Source organism: Palaemon carinicauda, chromosome 31, assembly GCF_036898095.1.
Source record: "Palaemon carinicauda isolate YSFRI2023 chromosome 31, ASM3689809v2, whole genome shotgun sequence".
NCBI classification, from domain to species: Eukaryota; Metazoa; Arthropoda; class Malacostraca; order Decapoda; family Palaemonidae; genus Palaemon; species Palaemon carinicauda.
This window is the reverse complement of record NC_090755.1, coordinates 64,615,091-64,638,830: the sequence shown is the minus strand read 5'-3', so window position 1 is coordinate 64,638,830 and position 23,740 is coordinate 64,615,091. Positions and strand designations below refer to the sequence as shown.

The window sequence follows — 23,740 nt, the reverse complement described above, 5'->3', positions numbered from 1 at the left end:
CTAGGCGGGGCCTGAGAAGTCGAGGAACCGTCTGAGGCTGACCTCTTGTAGGGGGGGCCTCCTTACCGGTGGAGGCCTGGGAGCGTTCACTTCTTTTCTCTTAGCCACCTTTTCCATGATCTCCTCTAGCTCCTTCAAGGGGAACAAGGAGTCACCCCACACAGGAAGGCTCCTCATGGCCCTCGCCTCTCTGTCTGGGACCTTCCGGGAAAGCTTCGCCAGAATGGTGTCCCTTTTGCGAAGAACCCAATTCGCTGACAGGGCGAGGGCCTGGTACGTGAGGAACTTCAGGGTCTTGCCCCCGGAGATGATAAGCTCCCTCAGGAGGCTTTGCTGTTCTGGGTCCGTCAGGTCATATGTGGCTTGCACACCTACCAGTGTGGAAGCCCACCAGTCCAACCAAGAGGAGATGTGAACTAGGTCTTTAGACATCTCCATCATCGCAGCCTCCGACTGTGAAAAACAAATCGGGGCTGAAGAGGCTCTGTCCTCCGAGGCACCCTGTCCCAGAATGTCGAGGGCAGGCTCCACCTTGCAGGCTCCCGGTCGTTGTCCCTCTGGCACATAAACCCTGCTCTGTGTCTTGAGCCCTTGGAGCAACTTCGAAGAGCTCTGAGTTTTGGGAGCTTCGGCATTGCCTGCTACAACTCTATCGACGTGAGCCCGTCCCAGGACGAGATCTCGGGCCACAGGTAGGGCCAGGGAGGTTTTCTGTTGGACAGGTGCTTGCATCAAGCAGGTAAGGCTGGACCTCCAGTAGTCCTCATCGGTAGCAACTGGCTCTTCAATTCTATGATGCCTTCGGATCAGGCCTATAACTTTCCGATAGGCCGAGTCCTCGGTCGGGGAACCTTCCCTACCGTCGGCAGAACCTTCGACCTGATCCCGAGGAGCCGGGTCACCGGGCACTCCCATTGGGCGCTTTGGTTCTGGCACAACAGGCACTCCCATGCGGAGGAACTGGTCTTCCCCGGCGGAAACCTCCGCACCAGATACGGGGGTCAGAACTGGCATCGCCGTATCGGCGAGGACTACCGTCCGAGCATTCTCTCTGGGGGACGAGGACGCGGATCCCGTGGGCTGACCCGACGGAGGGAACCGTTCCTTAAAATCCGAGGGCCGAACCAGCTGGGCTGATTCGGCCAGGCTGCCCGTAAGGAAGCACGGTTCCCCCCGCTGGGCGGGGTGAACCGGAAGCTTCGCGGCCTTACGCCTGCCTGAAGAGGCCTTCTCGCATTTCTCCCTGCGAGGGTCATATCTACGTCTGGAGGATGGCCTCCGTGGCGAGAAATCCCTGGATTGCCGATCTGGGGAACACTGTAACTCAAACTTACGGGGAACGAATACCCAATCACCATCGGGGGACCTACTCCTCCTGTGTTTCCTCCGTGGAGAGCGGGACCGTCTCCTGCTGAACCTCGAACGGGAACACCTGCTCCTGGACCGCTCCCTCCGGCGCCGATGTCTCCTCCTGGCTGCTTCTTCTGAAGAGAATGGCGCCCCACCATCCAAAGAGCCCGACGACACTGTACCACCCGCACGACGGGCAGAAGCGGGGGCCACGGAGGGCTGCCCGACTCGCAGCGTACCCGAGGTAGAGGGTTGCAGGAAGGTTTCTGGGACCGTTGTCAGAGGAGCTGGAAAAGAGGGTTGACGCCCAACACTAGGGAACCAGGAATCCAGGCCCTCTTCCATCCGCATAGGGGACCTACCTGGCGTTTTAGGGAGCTTCCACCCGAAGGAATCACTTACCGTGGAGTCTAACTTACCCTGGGTGTCGCCACCCGCCGAAGAACCTGAAACACAGGCCCACGAAGGGGGTGAAGAAACAGGAACAACATTACTACACCATAAGGGGTCGTCGGAGGAAACGTGCCCCCCAAGCACAAGGGCAGTGTCTCCAGAACCCCCCGACCCAGCACTACCAGGCTCCCCACTAGCCTGAGAAGTCCCCGCAACCCCCACTTCACACACACTAGACTCCTGGGGAAGAACCCTCGGCTCTTTCCCCGCAACGGACTTACCTCGTCCCCTACTCTGGGTAGGGGAAGGCGAGACAGAAGCCCCGTCGGACCGTCCACTGGGTGACGGTAGCGGCGAAGATACGCTAGATTTTCTGGGCGAACGTTTCGACGACTTCTTTTTCTTCGTGTCGTATCGCACCCACTGAATCTCACTCCACCCAACACACTCAAAGCACGTATCTGATGGCGAGCACATCTTGCCCCTACAGGAAGAGCAAAGGGAGTGAGGGTCCACTTCGGGTTTGGAGAGGAACGCTCCACACGATTTTCCGGCTCTAGGCCCAGGACAACAGCGGATTTGCTCCATAGCACACAACCACAAGATAGGAACGCAGGGAATCAAAGGGATACACTTGGGAAGCACAAGGCAGGGTAGTGAACACACAGGAACACAAGGGATAAGCACAAAGCTACCACGCGGTAACCACGCGGCGGACACAAAGGGTCGAGAGAGACGAGAGCGACGTATGGTATCAAGTCGCGACCAGAGAACTTACTGGCGCACGAGACCCAAGGGGACCTCGACCTAGCTCAAAGGCTACCCTCGGGGCAGGTTCTCTCACTCCCGGGTTAGCCCTCCATAGAAATTACAGGTAACTCCTAAGAAAGTAGTTCGAGGTAAGTATTCGTGTTGGAACAAAGGAAAATAAAGGACCAAGAAAACAATCCTATGGAACATTAGATATTACATTTTTTTAAAGTAAATACTTGGTTGAAAATTCAATAAAAGGGTTGATTTTTCCTATTGACAGCCATTTGGTTTCAGCAAAGGAGAAACAATTACATCTGCATCAACAACCACGTCCGGAGAGAAGAAGAAGAATCTACATCAAAGAGTGCATCCTTGAGCATAGCCCCCCTATTTATATTTCTGCGATGTACTAAAGTGGCTCTCATTAATGGTCAAACTATTATTTTTGGTAGAAGCATTTTGAGCAACAGCTCTTAGCTGGATGTACTTATTACAAGTTAACTGGTCTATTCTTTTTTCCAAAGATGAGCCTCCTATTTTTAAAAATAAGCATGCTAAATTGAATGAGATTTTTTCAATGTTATGGTAGTTCAACACCTGGAAGGGAATAGGCCAGTTAAATTGACAATTCTAATTTTTAGAATAAAAAAAAACTGGCTCATCTTTTGAATACAACTGTGCCCAACTTACAAGCAAAATATTCAAATGTGCTTGGGATTTTATATAAAGTATATCTTATTGAGTATGCTACATCAACAACAACCTATTCAGTATTGATTACCATAGCACCACATTAAAGCATGGCCCAACGTCCCTCTTGCAGGACCAATCTAACTTCTCAGGGATAATTTTTGCCAACACTCTTAGAGATCAACCATTAGCAAAAAAAAAAAAACAACTGGAAATAAGTTGTAAATAAAAGGGTGCAAAGCTAACAAAACAGTTGGGCATGCCAGACATAGCATTAAATTATAGTAGAGTACAGTCTAAAAACCAGTAAATCACTCCATTTACGTAAATACTATGGCGCTACACCAAATTTTTTGGTGTTACTTTTGAAGACCGCTGAGGTAGCGACATTAGAGAGGTCAGCATGTGAGGCTTCATTTGTGGTAAACGACAGGAGAGGGTGGGCTGTGGCATCCTAGCAGTACCAACTAAACTCAGCTGAGCACCTTGTTAGGCAAGGAGGAATAAGGGGAAAAAAAATCCTCCCAAACTTAACAAGCGAGTGCTCAATATTTTAAAGATGTCTCAAATAAGCACTGGTCTTTCAAAAAAAAAAAATTAAGGGGGGGGAGGCGAGAAAACAAACTAGTGAAGATATGGATAATTATGAGACACTAGAAATTCAGTTTTTGACTGGCTGAGACTGAGAGTTTAAGTGTTCGTATGCACTACATGAATTGCCAATTACCTTAAAGGCAATTTAAAAATTGCCTGTTGAAGGGAACACATGGGATGGGATTATAATAATATACAGTAAATGGTAGTATAGAGCATCACTTAGGTCAAAGTAATTGTTTACTTTATGAAATAGCTCTATGATACTATACATACATCAAAAATCATAATATTAACCGTCATCTTCACTTCAAAACAGAAAATAAATATTTATTACTGAAATCAGATAAACATACAGCTAATTACTACTTAAAATATTTCAATGGTCAATGTAAAAATATTTTAATAGTTGTATGTAGACACTAACACCTAAATGTAAAAAGATATAAAAGCTATTCACTTACTGAGGAGGTATTCGGGCAAGGGGCTGTCCAAAGGCACAAACCGGAAGAGTATCTTCTACATGTAAGTATACAGCTGACTCTGGGCAAGGCCACAATGATCCACTGCCCGATACTGTCGGTTCATTGGCAGTCTGTCTACTTTCATAGCGTTCCCGTAGACGTTCGTAATGCCTCTGCTCTCTCATTCTTTGTAAATCCCACCTGTATTGTATAAATTTGTAAGTTTTAAATATTCAACATAAGAGGTTCTGTAAATAAAAAATACATATCAAACTCAAAAAATTCACTATACATTTTTGAAGTGTCATCTTAGACATACAGAGGCAGTACAGTATATAAATGTCATACAAATGGATGCAATATCACCGACCTTGTGTAAAAATATAACATTTCAGGTGAAGTTATAAATTAGTCTACATATATTTAATCATAGGAAACACATCACACAATAATACCTAAATTCTTTCTAAACTGCAAACTTAATGAACAATTTTATTCATTTTGGTTTCTGGTGGCTACTGACAACCCAAATAAAGATTAATGACTTCCATTTTGTTTACACTACCTATAAATATTAAGCTGTATTATTATGAAAGGCACTAGGCTACATTTCTAAACTTTATAGGTTTGCCCAAAAGATATATTCTTTAAGCGGTAAAATATAAAGATGGAATTAAAGTTGGACATTGAGGTGAGAGGAGACTGAAGGGATCTTTTAAAATTTAAAGTGCAGGGCAATGCATCTAGGACCAAAGGAAAGCTGCAATGAACATTTGGTGCCATTTAAGATTTACTGAAAGTGGTAGTACTCTACACTTGACACTGCCTCCTAACAAGAGTTAATTACCAAAGGTAAGGAATGGAAGGGAACTACATAAATATACTGTAGACACCCTTTCTTTGGTTTATGAAAAAGTCAAATATTACACTTTTCAACGTAGATTATGTTTAACTGGAAATAACTATGGGTTTTCTTCTTTTCCAGATAAAATCAAATGCAACAATAACAGGTCTAATTTGGACAATATTGTATATCATATACATATCAGAAGGAAAATAATGGGAGACAATTAAGCTCATGAAACCATAGAGAAATTTCATAGATGCTACTGCACAATGTATAAATAAGAGAATTTAATAAAATAAATTATAGCTATACAAGCTAGTTAAATGTAGACATCTACCCTAAAAATAAAATATTTCCTGTTTTATTTCCTTGTTATAGCACTGCCTATCTAGTGGAGAATCAAGATTACACGGAGGGTTAAGTAAAAGATAAATTATCTATGTAAATACAAATAAAGTATTCATCAGTATTATGATTCGATAGCCTGCTGAGACTCCTACGTCTGCAAGCTTAATGTACTCTATACACTGGGATATTAATGTTGTCTGTTGACTATTGTATTAAATTCAATCAAGGATTTTTCCTTTCATGTAGATTAGCATTATCTTGATAATTATTTTAACTGTTCTTGGGTAGAGGAAAACCCGAAGAAACATTTTAGGTACTGTCTATTACAAACCCATTGAGTTATTATTACATGAATTTAGTCTTTTTTGCAGTGTGTAATAAATGCCTTCATAACTTAGAAGTTCAGTTTATGTAAACATCATTCTTTTAATGACTTTGTGCGTGATTTAGATATTCTGAGCATTTTGGTATTTTTCTTTTCATTGCACATTGCGTATATTATTCATGGTATAACACCAATTTTTCCATGGGTATGAGATAGATCCTAACGACTCTGTGAATTTTTTTAGATATTCTGAACATTTTGGTAGTTTTATTTTTTATTTCACATTGTGTATATTATTTGTAATACTACGACTCTTCCATGCAGGTGAGATCGATCTCAGATCTTATTCGTTGTTGACATTAGTGCATATTGTACTGTATATTCCACTATGTAAAGTGAAATGTTAAAAAGTCAACTATAAGGCATTAAAGTAGTTTTGACAAATACGAAAAAATAACAAATTAAAAAATAATTTGTATTTCACCTTTTGATACAAACCTTGAGCTCTTTATTAGTGATAAACTTTCGGCGAAGCTGGAAGACTAGCCATAAGACTTTTAGTGAGGTGTAACTATTCCACTGATAGTTAGCTGGGTTGTGGGAGAGGTGGGTAGCCAGCTACTCCGTTCACAAACACACTAGTCTTGTGTTGTCTAGTCACTTTTGATTGCAGGCAGGACTTACAGGAGGATAGGTGATGGCAGGCCAAATATGTATAAGGAGCTCAAGGTTTGTATTGTTAGGAAAAATAAAAATTATTTTTATAAGTAATTTGTTCCGACAATAAATACAAACCTTTCGTTCTTTATTAGGGATGACTCAACCGTTAGGTGGGTGGAAGTCTGAACCAACAGGCTGGTTTTCCTGTACGTGCTCCTCACGTATGAGGGAGAAACCTAACATCTCGCTTATTGTACGTGCACAGCATGGTATAGCGGCCTAAGCAATCTGTGAGACTGTGTGACACTGGCACTGTGACTCGTCTAGGTAAGGATTCTCAAAAGCATAGGAATCTTAGAATCACCCATAGACTTTACCCAATCCCACATTGCCAGAGGATATGGGGATGCATTAAGTATTATTTTTATACAAGGTTACACAATGGAAATGGTTTTACAAGCAGACGGAGGAGGCCAGCTTGCAAAGGACCATAGGTGCTGTTCCCCAAGAGAGGGGAAGATGTAAGAAAGCCGGTCATTCTTAAACACTCATCCCAGACCAATCCTGGGTAACCTCTGTGCCCTCAACCATCTGCTCTTGTCCATCAAGGAACCAAAGGTATTTAAACCACATGTTGTGCAGCCATCACAGGACCAATGGAGAACATCTCCATGTTCCTGTGTGTCACGTCTTGCAGGTAGTGGACGGTTAAGGTCGTCTGATGCTTTTAACCACCTGCTTGTAAGATCTGCGCCACAGTAGTTCTTTCTGAACGCTAGGGACATGCTTATGCACCTAACGTTGTGAGCTCTGGGTCATCTCGTCGATGGAGAAGGATTGAGATTCAATGCTCAGTGTATGAGCTTACAAATCCAAGAAGAGATGGAGTTCTTCGATATCCTTCCCTTGACCTCCCCCGTGGTGACACTCTGGGACGAGCTGCTTTAGTTCATTTCAGTGTACTTCAAACTCCTCACTGGACACAGTAACAGTTGATCTGGATCATCGGTCACATTACAAAGACTCCCAATCCGGAAGGGTCCGAATCTAGGATCCGCTACTCCCAGATTTTGAGTCATGACAATAAACTCAGGGATGAAGCCGAGCATTACCTCCCCACCATCCCCTTGAATGGGAGACGTAGGAAAGACCATGGAGTCCACAAACTTTTAACCGAAGGCAAAGTGAGTAGGAAAACCATATTCAAATTCAGGTAAAGATTTGATGACTGGCGTAATGGTTTGTAGGGACATCCTTCAGGGATCGACAGATGCGAACCTCATTCCATGGAGGTGGTCTAACTTCCAACTAAGTGCAGGTAAGTTTGAAACTCCGTATGAGGAGAGAGAACTGCAACAAAGAGGAAATGCTAACTCCTTTCAATTTTAAGGTGAGGCTCAAGGCTAAGCGGTAGCCTTTCGCCACCAACACCATGAATTTTTTTTCTCATAGGTATACAAGGAACTCCTCTATTGATGGAATAGAGGCATCGAGTGGAGATACCCCTTCCATGACACCAACCACAGAAGACAGTCCACTTGGCCTGGTAGACCGCTGCTGAGGACTTCCGAAGATATCCAGACACCCTCTTTGCAACTTGTTGCGAAAAGCTTAGGTGAAAAAGGAGATGCCAGATAGTCTCCAGGCGTGAATTCCTAGGGATTCCAAAGCTTTTTGAAAGATGTTCACGTGCGGATATCTTGCAGATCGTGTTGTGGAGGGAGTTCTTTCGGGAATTCTGTCAGGCGCTGAAGAAAGTGAAGGAACCACTCCACATGATGCCATAGCAGAGCAATGAGGGTCAATGACAGGTTTGTGGATGATCTCGTCTTGTTGGACACCCTTCTCTTCAGCCAGAATGGGGAAAAGGCATAGATGTCAATGTCATCCCACCATTGTTGGAATGTGTCTTGCCAGAGAGACTGGGGATCCGGGACTGGTGAAAAGTAGAGAGGGGACGATGCGAACAGATCCATTGTCGAGGAACCCCAAAAAGTCAGGACTTTGTTGGCTACTAGATGGTTCAAAGATCACTCAGAGCCCATTACCTGAGTCGCTCTGCTCAAATTGTCCGCGAGCACATTCCTCTTGCCCGGAATGAAGTGAGCTGATGGGGACACTGAGTTGTCTTCTGCCCATCTTAGCATCTCCACTGTCAAATGGCACAGGGGCTGTGAAAAAAGTACTACCTTGCTTGTTTACGTAAGCCACTACCATGGTGTTGTTGCTCATCAACACCATAGAGTGATCTGCCAAGAAGTGATGGAACTGTTGAAGGGTTAGGAAAGCTACCCTAATCTCTAGGAGATTTATATGCAGGTACCTTTTGGACTCTGACCATAGCCTGGAAGCTGAGTGATGCAGCATGTGGGCCCCCCACCCTTCTTTTGACGGATCTAAAAAAAAAAAAAAAGCACCAAATCAAGGGGGGGGGGGGGGAAACAAAAAGATTGATCATTTGCTGGATATTCTTGTCAGCCACCCACCATCTCGGGTCTCATGGGGACAAGCGTATCTAGAGAGCCCTCGTGTTGGACCCATCCGCATTTCAGCTGCCACTCTGGAGATGTAATTCGCAGGCAGCCATTGTGAACTAGATGGAACAAGGATGTTAGACGACCTATGAGACGTAACCACCTCTGGGCTGGGAGAGCATCTCGTATGAGGAATGGGTGTGCCACTTTCATCAGCCTCTTGATTCTGTCGTCTGATGGAAAGACTTTCAGCAGACTTATGACAATGATCCTTCCCAGATATACTAGTCTCTGTTATGGAAGCAGTGATGACTTCTCAAGATTTACAACGATCCCCAGATTGCGACAAAATCTGAGGAGTCTGTCTGCTAGGATTAGCCAGTCGTCCTGGTATCTTAGGAGACGGATGCCAATTTGGTGGGCCCAGGTCAACACTACGGTAAACACTCGTGAAGACATGAGGTGCTGTTAAAAGACCGATGCACAGCACCTTGAACTGCCATTGCCTGTTGTTGTGGATGATCCTTAGATACTTCCTTGGGGCCAGATGAACTGGGATCTGGAAGTATGCATTTTTAAGGTCCAGAGTACTCAAGTCGTCCAGTGGTCTTACCGCTTGTCTGACCATGTCAGTCGTCTCCATCCTGAACGGAGTTTGTCGGACAAACTTGTTTAGAGCTGAGAGGTCTATGAGTGGTCTCAAGGTCTCCAGCCTCCAGAAACCTTCTTTGCAAGAGTCGACTGAAGAAACCATGGGACCCGTCGAGGACCTCCTGGAGAGCACCCTTCTCCAACATGGTCTGGAGTACGGCCCATAGGGCTAACTACTTCATGAATTCCCTCGTGTAGGAGTTTGAAGGAACTGGCCTCTTACGTCAACAGAGGGAGAGATTACTTGAATGGGACGCGATACCTCAAATAAATCACAGAGATTATCCAAGGTTCGGCCCCGCGCTGCAACCACCTTTGCCACTGGCGTTGTAAGCATCCCACTACTGGTGGACAAGTAAGAGAATTGCCCTTCCAAGTGAGAGCGACCTCGACCGCTACCTCTACCTCCTTTTCTTCATTGACTGGACTGGTCTTTGGAAGGAAAGGGGTTCTTTGACGAGCTATCTTAAGATGTGTTTGTGTTCTTGCTGGATTGTGGCCTGGACGTTTGCGGGTTCCGTGGAGGAGCTGTCCTGTAGGATCTCAATGTCATGACCCTCTGGAGACGAGAATCTTGGTCTAATTTCCTCCATTGGTCTGCTGCTTATTCGATATCGTCCCTATTGAACAGGGAGGGTCCTTACAGCATAGCGTTTCATAGCCTGGTCACCTCCGTCTTAGAAACCTGACAATGGAATTTCTCTATTACCAAGTCCCTTAGCCTAAGGATCAGATTCGCCCATAGGTTAACAACCTGGTGGTCTTAATGAGGTGTCCAACCGAACCCAACCATACATCCAGCCACGAGGCAGCCTACATTGCTAACTTTGCGACCTTCTTCATGTTTAGTGTGCGTAGCTAAAAAGGCGACTTCCTCATTCCTGTTTTCCCGAGGCTAAACTGACTACGTAGTTTAGCTTTTTGATCTCGTGAAATTAAAAACTGTTAATAGACCTTGATGCTTATGGAGGTGTAGACCCAAATGTTATTTTTCCTTTGTTTATATTAAGACTGCGGATTTCTTGGCTCCAAAGGTATCTGTTATTTTGCGCAAGTTAGCAAGAAGAGGAGCTTTTAACACTTGTTGGAGAATTGGTAATGTTACTCCCCTATGTAAATGTGTTAATGGTAGCTCAAGTCCAACTGATTACTGCCCAATATCCATAACTCCATATCATCTAAAGTTTTTGAATGTCTTCTGGCAAAACATCTTAATAGGTTTGCTAAAGGTAATCATCTGTTCCCTAGTTTGCAATTTGGTTTTCATAAAAGTCTTGGAGCATGTGATGCCCTACTTACAATCTCCAATGCTGTACACACATCCCTTGATTGTGGCCAGGAAGTTTGTATGATTGGCCTTGATTTTAGCACTGCCTTTGACCATGTTAATCATGAGACCCTTGTTTTCAAACTCAAACAGTTGGGAGTAGATGGGTCATTTCTTAGCATTATTAATGAATTTTTAAGAAATACATCTCAATGAGCTGTTGTTGATGGGCACCATAGTGAGTATAGGAATGTGATATCTGGTGTTCCACAGAGTAGTGTTCTTGGTCCATTACTTTTCATACTAAATACACATGACATGTGGTTTGGCCTAGAAAACAAGCTTGTTGCTTGTTGCATATGCAGATGATACTACTTTCTTTACATCAATTCCCTCTCCTGAATGTAGATCTGGGGTTGTTCAATCTCTTAATAGTGATCTAGCTAAAATTAGTGCATGGTGCAAATTATGGGGTATGAAGTTGAATCCTAACGAATCTCTATGTATGATTGTAAGTAGGTCAAGGACAGTGGCTCCTCAGCATCCAGATCCCAGCATTGATAATTTTTCTTTAGCTTAGTATGAATTAAAATTTTGAGCGTGATCCTCAACAGCAAATTTTTATTTTGAGAAACACATTAGGTGTGTCTTTTTCAAGTGCACAAAAAATTAATTGGTTTATTCTCGGTGATTAATCTATTCTTCTACTCTGAAGAAGTGTTTTAATTCTTTCATTCTACCTTGTTTCGAATATTGTTCTCTTGTCAGGTCTCCAGGTGCTGATTCTCATCTTAATTTGTTGGACAGAAACTTACGGTCTATTAAATTCCTTATTCCTGATCTAAATATTAATCTTTGACACCTTCGTTCAATTAGTTCATTATGCAAGTTGCATAAGATTTTTCATAATTCTGACCTTCCTTAACAGTTCCATCCTGTTCGTAATACTAGGCAGGCAGTTAATTCTAATATTCAGGAATTCTCCATCATGAGGCTCAATACTACACAATATTCTGAAGTTTTATTACAGCTGTGACCAAGTTGTGGAATGATCTTCCTAATCGGGTAGTTGAGTCAGTAGAACTTCAAAATTTCAAACTTGTAGCTAATGTTTTTATATTGAACAGGCTGATATAAGTCTTTCCATAGTGTATCTATGACATATCTGTTTTGATGTTGTAACTGTGTTTTAAATATTTTATATTTTTTTTCCTCATCGTTTATTTCCTTATCTCCTTTCCTCACTGGGCTATTTTTCCCTGTTGCAGCCCTTGGGTTTATAGCATCTTGCTTTTTCAACTAGGGTTGCAGCTTTGCTATTCATAATAATAATAATAATACTGTAATAGCCGATGTGGTAACATCCCTGCATTTCATTACTACACAGTATTCTAGAAGTTTTATTCCAGCTGTGACCAAGTTGTGGAATGATCTTCCTAATTGGGTAGTTGAGTCAGTAGAGCCTCAAAAGTTCAAACTTATGGCAAACGTTTTTATGTTGAACAGGCTGATATAAGTCTTTTAGTTTATATATGACATATCTATTTTGATGTTACTGTTTTTAAAATATTTTATCATTAATTTTTGTTCTCATCATTTACTTCCTTATTTCCTTTCCTTACTGGGCTATTTTTCCCTGTTGCAGCCCTTGGGCTTATAGCATCTTGCTTTTCCAACTAGGGTTGTAGCTTTGCTATTAATAATAATAATAGTAATAATAGTAATAATAATAATAATAGTAATAATAATAATAATAGTAATAATAATAATAATAATAATACTGTAATAGCCAATGTGGTAACCCCTGCATTTCAGCTCTGAGAGAAAAGACAAGTAATATTCAGCTTACCAAAACCCAAAATAAAAGGAAAGAACCAAGTTATATAACAAACTCGCAAATTCCTGAAATAATTTATATTTTTCCTAACTATAGAAACATGGAAACTTAATATAGTATGATTTCACGAAGCTATAACCCTAGTTCGAAATACAAGATGCTATAAGCCCAAGGGCTCAACAGGGAAAAATAGCAGTGAGGAAAGGAAACAAGGAAATAAATAAACGATATAAGAAATAATGAAAAATTAAAATAAAATATTTTAAAAACTTCAACAACATTAATAAGCGATATAAAAAATAATGAAAAATTAAAATAAAATATTTTAAAAACTTCAACAACATTAAAACAGATAATTCATATACAGAATTACTATGAAGACTTATGTCAGTCTGTTACTGGAAGGTAGTGGAGAAGCCCTGACCCCCTGCCAGTTTACTGAGCAGCCTCAGAATTTCACATAGGACTTGCAGGGTGGATGAGGCGGGAAGTGTAACTTGGGCTCACTACTTTTAAAAGTTTGTGATTTGTTCCAACGCAAATACAAACCTTCATCCTTTAAGGATCATAACTGACAACCACTTGTTTGAAATTTTGAAAATTCAGATTACTGTATTTTAGGCTAGGAGGAAGTCTAATTTTGTTTCACAGGTTTTTTTTATATAAAAATTTTGTTTTATTGCTAACAAATACTTTCTATATATTTATGCAAGCATGTCTGGTCTCCTAGGCAACACTTTCTGACCTGGGTACCTATTTATTCATGTTTTCTTTTGAAATTCCAAGGAAAACCTTTTATTTTATATCCTATTTTCTCCAATTTTCTGAAGAATAGATCTGTTTTTCTTTGTAATATTTATTAATGGAAGATTACTGTAAGTCTCTCTAAGGTATATTCATTCGCTTTCTCATTAGTATTTTTACAATTATTATGTTATGAATATGTCGATAGATACACAAGTGTCAATAATGATAACTACATATGCCAAAGGCATAACATTTGCCCATACAAATATAAAGAGGAGAATATATTATGTTAACCAGTTTTGCTTGTGTGTGCATATTTGGTACATGTAGCCTATCACGTGTGTGGGGAAGGATATATTTAGTTCAGTGGGAAGGGGCTCAGGCTCACCACCACTAAGTAAATAACCAAGAAACAGATGCTCCAAGTGGAGAAGTAACCCACCTACAACACCATTTGCAGAAGATGGCACACTTAGCCTATTAGACTGCCGTGGAGCACTTTGGAGATATCCAGACATCTCCTGCGCAGTGTCTCGCAAAAAAAGTTTCGCTTTGAGATGCTTGATAGTCTCCAGCCGTGAACTGACAAGGACCTCGCAGAAGTGTCTGCAGATGGGGCTGGCCAATTGGGTTGTCTTCTCAGAACCTGTTTAAAGCATCGAAAGGTCCGGGTACCATTCTCCATAGAACCACTTGGGGGCTACCAATATCATCTTGAGGTTTGGAGTAGTCACTTGACCACTTTTCAAATCACGTAAAAACAGCTGAAAAGCATAGGTGCCGAGGCTGTTCCAAGGATGTTGAAAAGGGTCTCCTAATTCTGCTGCCTAATCTGGGACTGGTGAGCAGTAGCTTGAGAGTTTTATGTCAAGTTTCATCACAAACATTTATAATTGGAGAATCGCACTAGATCAAAAGGCTCTTTGTCACTTGAGGATAAAGGACCACTCTGCTCCAACCACTTGACCCTAGCGACTGATTTTATGGGCAAGGATTTAATAGACTTAGGCGTAGATTCCGAAGGAGAAAAACCTTGCAAGGACTTCTTCCTTCTTCTGCTATACTCGTGTCACTAGGACAGCCGCTCCTTACACTACTCAGAGGGGGATGACTCCAAGCAATCAAGATCCCTGTATGAAGGGCACAAAGAATGATCTACAGAATTCTTGCTTATGAAGGTTCTAAACCTACGTCCAAGAACCCATGCCTACACGTTTTTTTATTTAATGAATTAGCACTAGACATTCGGTCAAGAGAAAAAAATCAAAACAGTCAAGGTTAGAACATTGAGAGTATGTCCGCATTGCAAGAGAACAGGGGGTAGGCAAGGAGGGGGGACCTGCTTCCCCGCTACCCACCAGAACTAGACATTTCGTTATAATTTTCAACAAGCGAATTTCCAATTTTGCAGAAACCATACTCCTATTAAAGAACAAGGGTTTGGATTCAAATAGGAACTAATAGAAAAGAGAGAAAGCAATTACTGTATTACAAATGAAGGGCTTCAGTCTTGAATTGACTCTCCCACTATATTCACATAACGGGAGAGTAAGTTGAGATAAAACCGTTTTATAATGAATTATCAAGTCTTTGTTTAATATTGTAAAGGCTTTTAGTCTTTCTATCAAGGCCTGTTTTGAGTTTGGTTTTATATAATTGCACATACAAATAATTATCATTTATGGAAGGCCAGGCCCTTCCAGTGAATAATGAAGTGTCTTCCATGAACTGCGATTGTTGCAGAGATATTCACTCTTGGAATTTCAGTCTATCAAAAAACTCAGCCACGATTACATGATTGTAACTTAAAGTCTACCTCTATTAAAAGGATAAGCACCCAGTAGTCTGTTGCAAGAAGAGTGAGCGTGCACTTTCACAAACAGGTCTTAATCCTTACCTTTTCCTTCTTTTCTCATCTTGTTCTGGTTTGGCATGACGTTTAATGAAGATTTCATCCTCAAGATTCTCGGTCCCTTCCATCACATACAGGCTCGTTAAAATACGTGTTCCCCACCGAGGTATCTGGAAAATCAAAAGTAAAAAACAATTATTATTGCAGACATTAAAACTTCTGAAGTGCATCTTAAAGAAAATAATAAATAGTAATGTGATTTTTCCTTAAACAATATTCTTTCATACAAATCCTTAATCAAGACAAAAACTCTCTGGATGGAGACGAGGAGTCAAACTACTGCATCAGCAAGGTACTGTCCATGCACTTAAGAACCTGTATCAGCTGTTAAATAATATGAGCACTGACGAGGGTTAAATATCCGCAAATGATAGGTTTAGATTAAAAAAAAAAAAAAAAAAAAGTAAGAAATGGAAGTTAAATAAAATTCATTCCTATATTTGTCTAATGTTCATGCAGCTTCTCTCTCAAAAATGGTTAAACTTTGATGTTTACCCTAATAATAATAAATTTCTAGTTTTCTAATTGATTATTGAGATTATATGGTGGAGTATGGCATCAATTGCACTTGGGTACATATCTCCTTTGTCCTTCAATTTCAAATAAAATTAATTCAAACGCTTCTCGACATCACTATTCAATGAGGCAAATACTGTATATAAACATAAGATGAGTAGAGACATAATCAATTTTATTATATTGCATTTAATTCAATGAACCTCTCCCAGTGTTCATACAGCTGAATTCCCCACTTCCAAGGAGGTGGTATAGTGAAGTAGACACAATACACGAAACCTAAAGCCATAACCTAAATATGTACTGTACCTTAATTCCAAGGCATATTATTTTCTTGGGACCTTTTTAATGGTAATTTGACAATGTAATTAACTCAACTTGTGCATCCAGATTTTGAAAATTAAACACTAAATGCTCATGATGGGCCGAATCTCAATAAAGATATAAAGGAATTTCAAATCTAAGAATTCAATACTTAATATTGAAACTACATCTTACTATACTACATATTACCATGTAATTTCTCAAGAGAACTTAATACAGTAGTAATATAAAATAAACAAAATCTAAAGAATTCAAAAGAATTTTTCTCATTTGAATATATCACTCGCAACCATCACAGCACCCAATACCCAGTAACTCATACAAGAAAATCAGGTTTCTTTTAAAAGTTTGGTACTTATAGACTGTATGCCACCGAGATGGGCCAAAATTTGTTATAAACAATGATTCCTATTTCTATAACTTCTAATACAATGAACTCTAACCCCAGTTCCCCGGCTTGGACTTGAATACCAAACCTATTATGTTGACAAATCCCCCCCCCCCCTCTCTCTCTCTCCAGGTCTCACATTCCTAATGTTAAAAGTTGACTAAAAAGAAATAAAATTACCTGAAAATTTACACTTAATAGACGTCACTGGACACTGGCACTATTCTTTTATCCAGCATTACTTTATTATTTCCACATGAAATTTTTGCTGGGAGGATACAGCAGGGCCTACCAGAACTGCGTCACAATCGCTCGCCATTCATTCCTATTTCCAGCACGCTCTCTTGCCTCTCTCATATCTATCCTCCTATCACTCAGAGCTTCCTTCACTCCATCCATCCATCTAAACCTTGGCCTTCCTCTTGTACTTCTCCCATATCCCTGTCTCAGCCCCACTCTCACCGGAAACCAATCACTCACTTCATTTCCTATCCTAACACATGCTTTACTAACTTTGTAGAAACTTTTCACTGCTTGCAACAACCTTCCACCAACTCCATATAACCTCATCACATTCCACATTGCTTCCCTATCAACTCTATCATACGCTTTCTCCAGATCCATAAACGCAACATACACCTCCTTACCTTCTGCTAAATATTTCTCGCATATCTGCCTTACTGTAAAAATCTGATTCATACAACCCCTACCTCTTCTAAAACCACCCTGTACAGGTACTTCTAAGATTGCATTCTCTTCTTAGAGAATAAGCCATTTGTATGTGCAATGCCGGACCGTCAGATCAACAGCACAGCTGATCACAACCAAAGGTAAACAAATAAGTTGGTAATAGTTGACTGCAAAAATGTTTCCGAAATTGAAAAATACAATACAATAAGGATTTATTAGAGCATAAGATATGCTATAGAACAAAAAAATTAAATAATGATATGCAGAAAGAAAATATTGATAAAATATGACTTGGATGATTGCCGAATCATAACACAGTTTAATAGATCTACGGAAATTTCCCTTTTTTAGTTTGACATAGGTCGAAATCGACTTACGACGAGCCTCCCGGTCCCTATCTCCGCCGTAAGTCGGCGACTACCTGTATACACACACACACACACTTGTTATATTCTGATTCTATTCATTTTATCTCTGTAAAACTTATAAAAGAATCTTTACTGTAAATAATATCAAAGAATCCTACCATCTTTTACTTTCTTCTCGAAGGGACCACCTAAAAAGGAGAAATTTTATTTCCGAGGTGGAAAACATGTAAATCTATAAATAATGTATTTGGAAGGGATTTTAAAACTACAGCATCACTTAAGCTTGAAAACTAATTTGAACTCCCTGACATAAAATATGCAGTATACAAGATTAATGTTCATAAGAGGGATATCCAAACATTCTAAGACAGGAAGACCATTGCCCATCTTATTTTGCTTCTAAAGATGAAAAAAAGTCAACAGAATTGTAGCCAGATTTTTTAATTTCTTGAGGACAAAAGATTCAATGGACCAAGGTTATGAAGCTTTTGTATGGATGTGAAGTACATAGCTATATTAAAACGATACACATAAATAAACCTCTTACCTCAACCTGGGCCTGAAGACATTCTTCTTCTGGGTTAGGGTCGTGAATATAATTTCCATAGGGTAAAAAGTAAGTAACTGTTGTGTTTAGAATTCCTTCTCCTCTCACTGTTACAGCACCAGGTGTTTTTCCTGTGTAGGGTTAAAATTGAAGGGTAAATGGCACCATTAAAATCTTTTAATCTTCACATTGCGGACTGTATATGAAAACTTGAGAAAGACAATTAACATGAAAAATTATACATCAGAAAATCAAAATCAATACTCTATACATTAGGAAGCATCATCAGTATGCAAAAGAAATCTTCCTGGGCAGGCAACTGTCATATACGATTTGCTTATACATTACAATGTACTGTGCACATTTCTAAATGTCTATTTGCTAACCAATCAACAATATTTCATTTAATGTGAATTGCATGTCTGTGTTGTGTATGGAAAACAAGTGTACTAAACAAAACAAAAAATCAACAGCCGTGCTACATAAAAATAGAAGTGACTTGTACATGCAATGACATGATGAAGTATACTCATTTCGTATTCTTTTATACTTGATAACCTGTAAACAGTTTTGTGCCACTACCTAAATATCTTTTTAATGTAAAGGCAAAAAAATATACAATATTTTCCATCAGGTCTGTTCTGCTGATCTTGTCACTCGGATAAAACTAAGAACTCTTAAATCCCACCAATACTACAGGGCAAATTAATTTTCTCTCACTCGCCCTGCACTCACACATTTCTAAACCGCCAAGAAAGGATAGTTATGCAGTAAGAAGTTAGGATGCAAGGGAAGGCACTACTATGCTAAAAAAATAACAGGAGAAACTATTATTTTATTGCCAAAAACTCAAAACATCAAGTACTGTACAACCAAGTTGCCGCTATGGTAGACATTTTTGCACTAATCTTTCAGCCAGAATTCTATGGGACTGACTAAAATTATACCCAAGTAATTGTTGATAAATTCATCTAATACACATCTCTGATACAATCAGTAGGTTACTGCCCCAATATATATATATATATATATATATATATATATATATATATATATATATATATATATATATATATATATATATATATATATATATATATATATATATATATAAAGGGGGGAGGACAATTTTGCAAGTAATTTGTATGTATTTTTCCTTACTATACAAACCTGAGTTTTTTACGTAAGAGTAATGATGACAAAAAAGCTGGAATATAGCTACAAATTTTTTTGTGTGTCAACAACAGTTTGGGTTGTTACTAGTCGGTAGCAAGAAAGCACTGGCCCAACGGCTCGCTCATTATTATGACACTTTGATTGCAGACAGGACTTGCGTATATAGGTGATGGAGGGTAAATTTGTGTAATGAACTCAAGTATGTAGTTAGAAAAATACAAACACCTGCTCTAAGACCAGGTCTTCTGAATACATGCGAAGGTGACTGTTCGGCCCCAGATGTTCAAACGAGGCGAGCTTCGCTTTAAGAATGGCCGCACCACTCTCTTAAATCCAACGATTCAATCTTGCGAGAGAAGACCTTTCCCAAAGAGGTATTCATTTGCATGTCCAGGGAAACCAGATTTCGTATGGGCTCGAGGTTTGACTTCTTCAGGTTTACCACGATCCCCAGATCGTGGCTAAACTTGAAAAGACCATCTGGGTGAAGGGGAAGTCTCCCCACTGAATCCGCTAATCATCGGCCCAAGCCGAGATCAAAGCGAACACTCTGCTGAACACTTTAGATGCAGTCAACAGACCTAAACAAAGTACCTCGAACCAGTATATTTTATTGTGCATTACACAATGTAGGTACTTCCTGGAAGAAAGTTGGACTAGTATCTGGAATTACGCATCCATGAGATCCAACATGATCTTGAAGTCTAACAGTCTTACTACTTGTCTGACTGTGGCTGCTGTTTCCATCTTGAACGGAATTTAAAGTACTGTACAAACTCATGCAATATCGATTGGTCTATAACTGGTCTCCAGCCTCCAGACACTTTCTTAAAAATAGTCAGCTATAAAAGCCTTGAGACTCATCAAGGACCTCCTGGAGAGCACAATTCTCTACCATGGACTCTATTTCTTCCAGAAGGGCTATGTCCTTCGCCGATCCCTGTGAGAAGGACATTGAACTTGAAGGACCTATCAGAGGAGGCGGAGTGGGTAAATGAAATGAGGTACCCTGATCGAAGGACACTACTGCCCTCAGCTATCCCTTCATCTTTTGGACTTTTTCCTTTGAAAGAGAGGTCTCAGAGCGTGGTTGCACCAGACGAGAACCTTCTTTAAAGGCCTTATGTGCTTGCCTCACTACAGGAGAAGCGCATTCCAAGGCCAGTGGATTTGCTGTAGGATGCCAGGATGATATGGTTTGGGTTCCTCTTTTCCACCACTGCCTCCATGTCCTCCAATAGGAACAAGGATGAGATATTAACCAAAGGTGGAGGGTCTCCCTACTAGGCACCTGCTTTTGAAATCTGGAGATGGCTGAATCACATCTCTTCAGTATCCAATTGGCCCACCGGTTTGCAGTGTTGTGGATTACTCTTTCTAAACAAAACCCAATAATGACCAAGTGCAAAAATGTCTGAGACGATGGTTTTCAATAATAAAAACTTAGTGAAATTTTCCTTGAAATAAAAAGTAACATAAGGATATAATACCTGTATAATGGAAAATTAGGATGAAACAAATAACACCAAAAGAGGGCACTGAGAGCTAGAGTGCCACTAAGCAGAGTGCTAAACTTTTAATAAAATCCCTATTATATATCTGTCAGAAAGTAAAAGTGTAGCAAAATCAAGTGTTACAGCCATGAAGGATGGGTTTAAATACAATAAGCATAAAACAGAACTAAAATATAAATACTAGAATGCATGAAATTTCTATTTGATTTATAAAATTTAAGCCATATGGCCCCAGGAGGATATTCTGTGCAAAGGTGCATCTGAGGAAAAAGAGGTTAGACAACTAGATGAATGAGGAACGGAGGTGGACTGGAAGATAAAGGTGAATCAAGTACAGAAGTAGGTCTGACCTTAAAGAATGTACCAGTAAGTGCATTAAAATTAAATGAGATACGACTTTCCTTAGAGGCAATGTTTCAGGTCTCTACTCTGGTCCCATGAAGTACTTTGGAATTCCAGTTAAGCCTGATCTGTATGCAGAGACCAGACCAGTCTATTGGAATTAAAAAAGAAAGGGACTGTAAATTTAAAACCACTTAAAATCGGATTCACGAGTCATGTTTCAGGTATATATGGTAATTTTGATCACCTGCAATAATACAGTATGTTTACCATACCCTCACTAATATGGAACATGGAGGGGGATGGGCCTTGCTGAATTAACCAAATCTCCAAGATTAGTTTGGTTTAAGTAATAATCATAGCCTAGGACAAGTTTTTTTTTTTTTTTTTTTTAGTTACGGAGTTTACTTTCAATGCTTAGAAAAGGTTAGCCTACCAAATTTTATCTGCCAGTAGGTTGGTCAGTTATCAAAAAATTTTAATTTTGGGAAAACACGCATAACAGGCTTACTTATTATAGGCTAAGCTATGAAGTTATTAATCTAAAATTGATATGTATGGAGTTTTGATCATAAATTTTCTTATTTCTGTAATCGCCCCTGTTCATATGGCTTCTCTCAAAATTTGGTTTAAATAAAAGTTTGCCCCCCCCCACCCCCAAATACAAAAATTAGTTATCTTTCCTTCCAGGCCTCTACTATAGTATCGAGACAATCTACCGGCTAATGGCAGCGAAGCTTTAACGTCTTATCTTCCTGTCTGAAAGTCAAAATTAAAACTTATCCTCTTGACGCCAATAGATAGTGGGAAAGAGGTTGGGCATGTATATGAATATCAAGCAAGTATGGAAATAAAAATTATTAAAATTCCATTTATTTCTATAAACCTCCTCTGATGTTCATAATGCTAACTCCCACACTCTGATGGAGGGTGGGTGGGTTGCCACTAAATGAAAGAGATAGGTACCGTAATTAATAGTTTTAAAATAGTAAACTTAATACCTTAGATTCATCTTCTGTCTAGTCTCTTGGTCATAAACCATCTCAAACTTAATTTTGTGACTTGAATCTCCACAAATTGTTTTCCTTATTCAATCACTAATATACCAACTATAATCTATACATAGTGTTTCCCATACAAAAATTAAATTCAAAATTTATTAATGAAATGAACCAAATATTATCAGACCATATCACCAGCAGCCACCGTAAAGTGCAACAATATTGATAAGCTAACCTGGATTCTTTAAGATAATATTTAAAGAATACCAACCTGATACTCTACTGTACTGCTACTAAAACCCTTTCCAAAGAAAAAATTTCAGCAAAATTTAAGAAATTTAGCTGTATTTCTAATATGAACTTTAACCTTCGTTTTTTATCGGACTTGAATCCAACTTCATGCGAGCCTCCATGACCAACTTTTAACAAAGAAAAGATATAACATTTTTGGATAAAGGATGACTTGAAATTCTTGTCTCATTAAACAAATTATGAACAAATGTATGTAATCTTGTCAAAATAGTCAGCAGCTTTCACAGGGACCTAGAAACCTATTATTTTTGTATCATAATTTTCTTTTCTAGAGGGAATTTGGAAGAATTGTGGCAAACAGTCTTGAAATAATTTTTAGTCCTAAAAGTAGGCAAAAGAAGTAAGATCATCTTATTTCCATCAAAACCTACATTACTGTATATGAAAAAGCCTGTAGCTTTAATGAGTTTAGCCAAACCCAACACGAACAAGGAGTGTCTTAGCTGCGCAATCTTAAATCAAAAGATTTTCTCTAAGGTTCAAAATGCAAACCTTTTACTGGAACACTTAAAAAAAAAAATAGTAACCACTTGAAGTCTTTCGACATAAAAGACCTAAATACATTCGCAACAATACCATAAACGAATAAATCCAATCCTAGAGATTCCTTAATACCTATCTAGCTGAAATTAGTGCATGGTTGAATTTAAGAGACAAGAAGTTGAATCCAAACAAAACTGAAAACATGATTGCAAGTAGGTCAATTACAATGGCTGCTCAACAACCAGATCTTTGCATTGACATGTTTCTTTGACTCTATACAATTCGTATAATTTTAGGTGTGATTCTTGATAGCAAATATCTTTGGTGAAACTCATTCGTCCTGTTTCTTCTTTAAATGCAAAAAAACTAGCTAATCGAGTCTTTTAAGACTTTTGGTGATAAATTTATTCCGAAGTGTTTTAATTCTTTCATGCTACCTTTTGAGCTATGTTCTACTGTCTGGTCTTCAGCTGCTGAACCTCAAGTTACTTTGTTGGGCATGAACTTGAGGTCTATTAAATCTCTTATTTCTGATATAGATATTAATCTCGAGCACCGTCATTCATTTAGTTCTTTTTGCATGTTACATAAGATTTTTCATAACTTTAACCATCCTTTACATTCAGATCATCCAAGAAAATACCATTCTACATGTAATACTAGGTATGCAGTTAACTGTAACAGCTATGCCTTTGCCATTATAAAAGGTTCAATAATACACAGTATTCTAGAAGTTTTATTCCACCTTCTACCAGTTTGTGGAATAT

The 23,740-nt window shown here is 39.7% G+C and overlaps 1 protein-coding gene across 2 annotated transcripts in view; it reads right to left on the bottom strand.

Annotated features, from left to right (window-relative positions):
- Window positions 1-23,740, bottom strand: part of LOC137624476 (male-specific lethal 1 homolog) — a 56,258-nt gene that overhangs the window by 6,757 nt on the left and 25,761 nt on the right. For both annotated transcript variants that reach the window (XM_068355248.1, XM_068355249.1), the window contains 3 exons: window positions 18,146-18,276; window positions 15,298-15,422; window positions 4,245-4,445 (listed from right to left, as the gene is read on the bottom strand). In XM_068355248.1, the coding sequence (XP_068211349.1) occupies window positions 4,245-4,445; window positions 15,298-15,422; window positions 18,146-18,276 (457 nt within the window). The remainder of the gene's footprint in view (window positions 1-4,244; window positions 4,446-15,297; window positions 15,423-18,145; window positions 18,277-23,740) is intronic.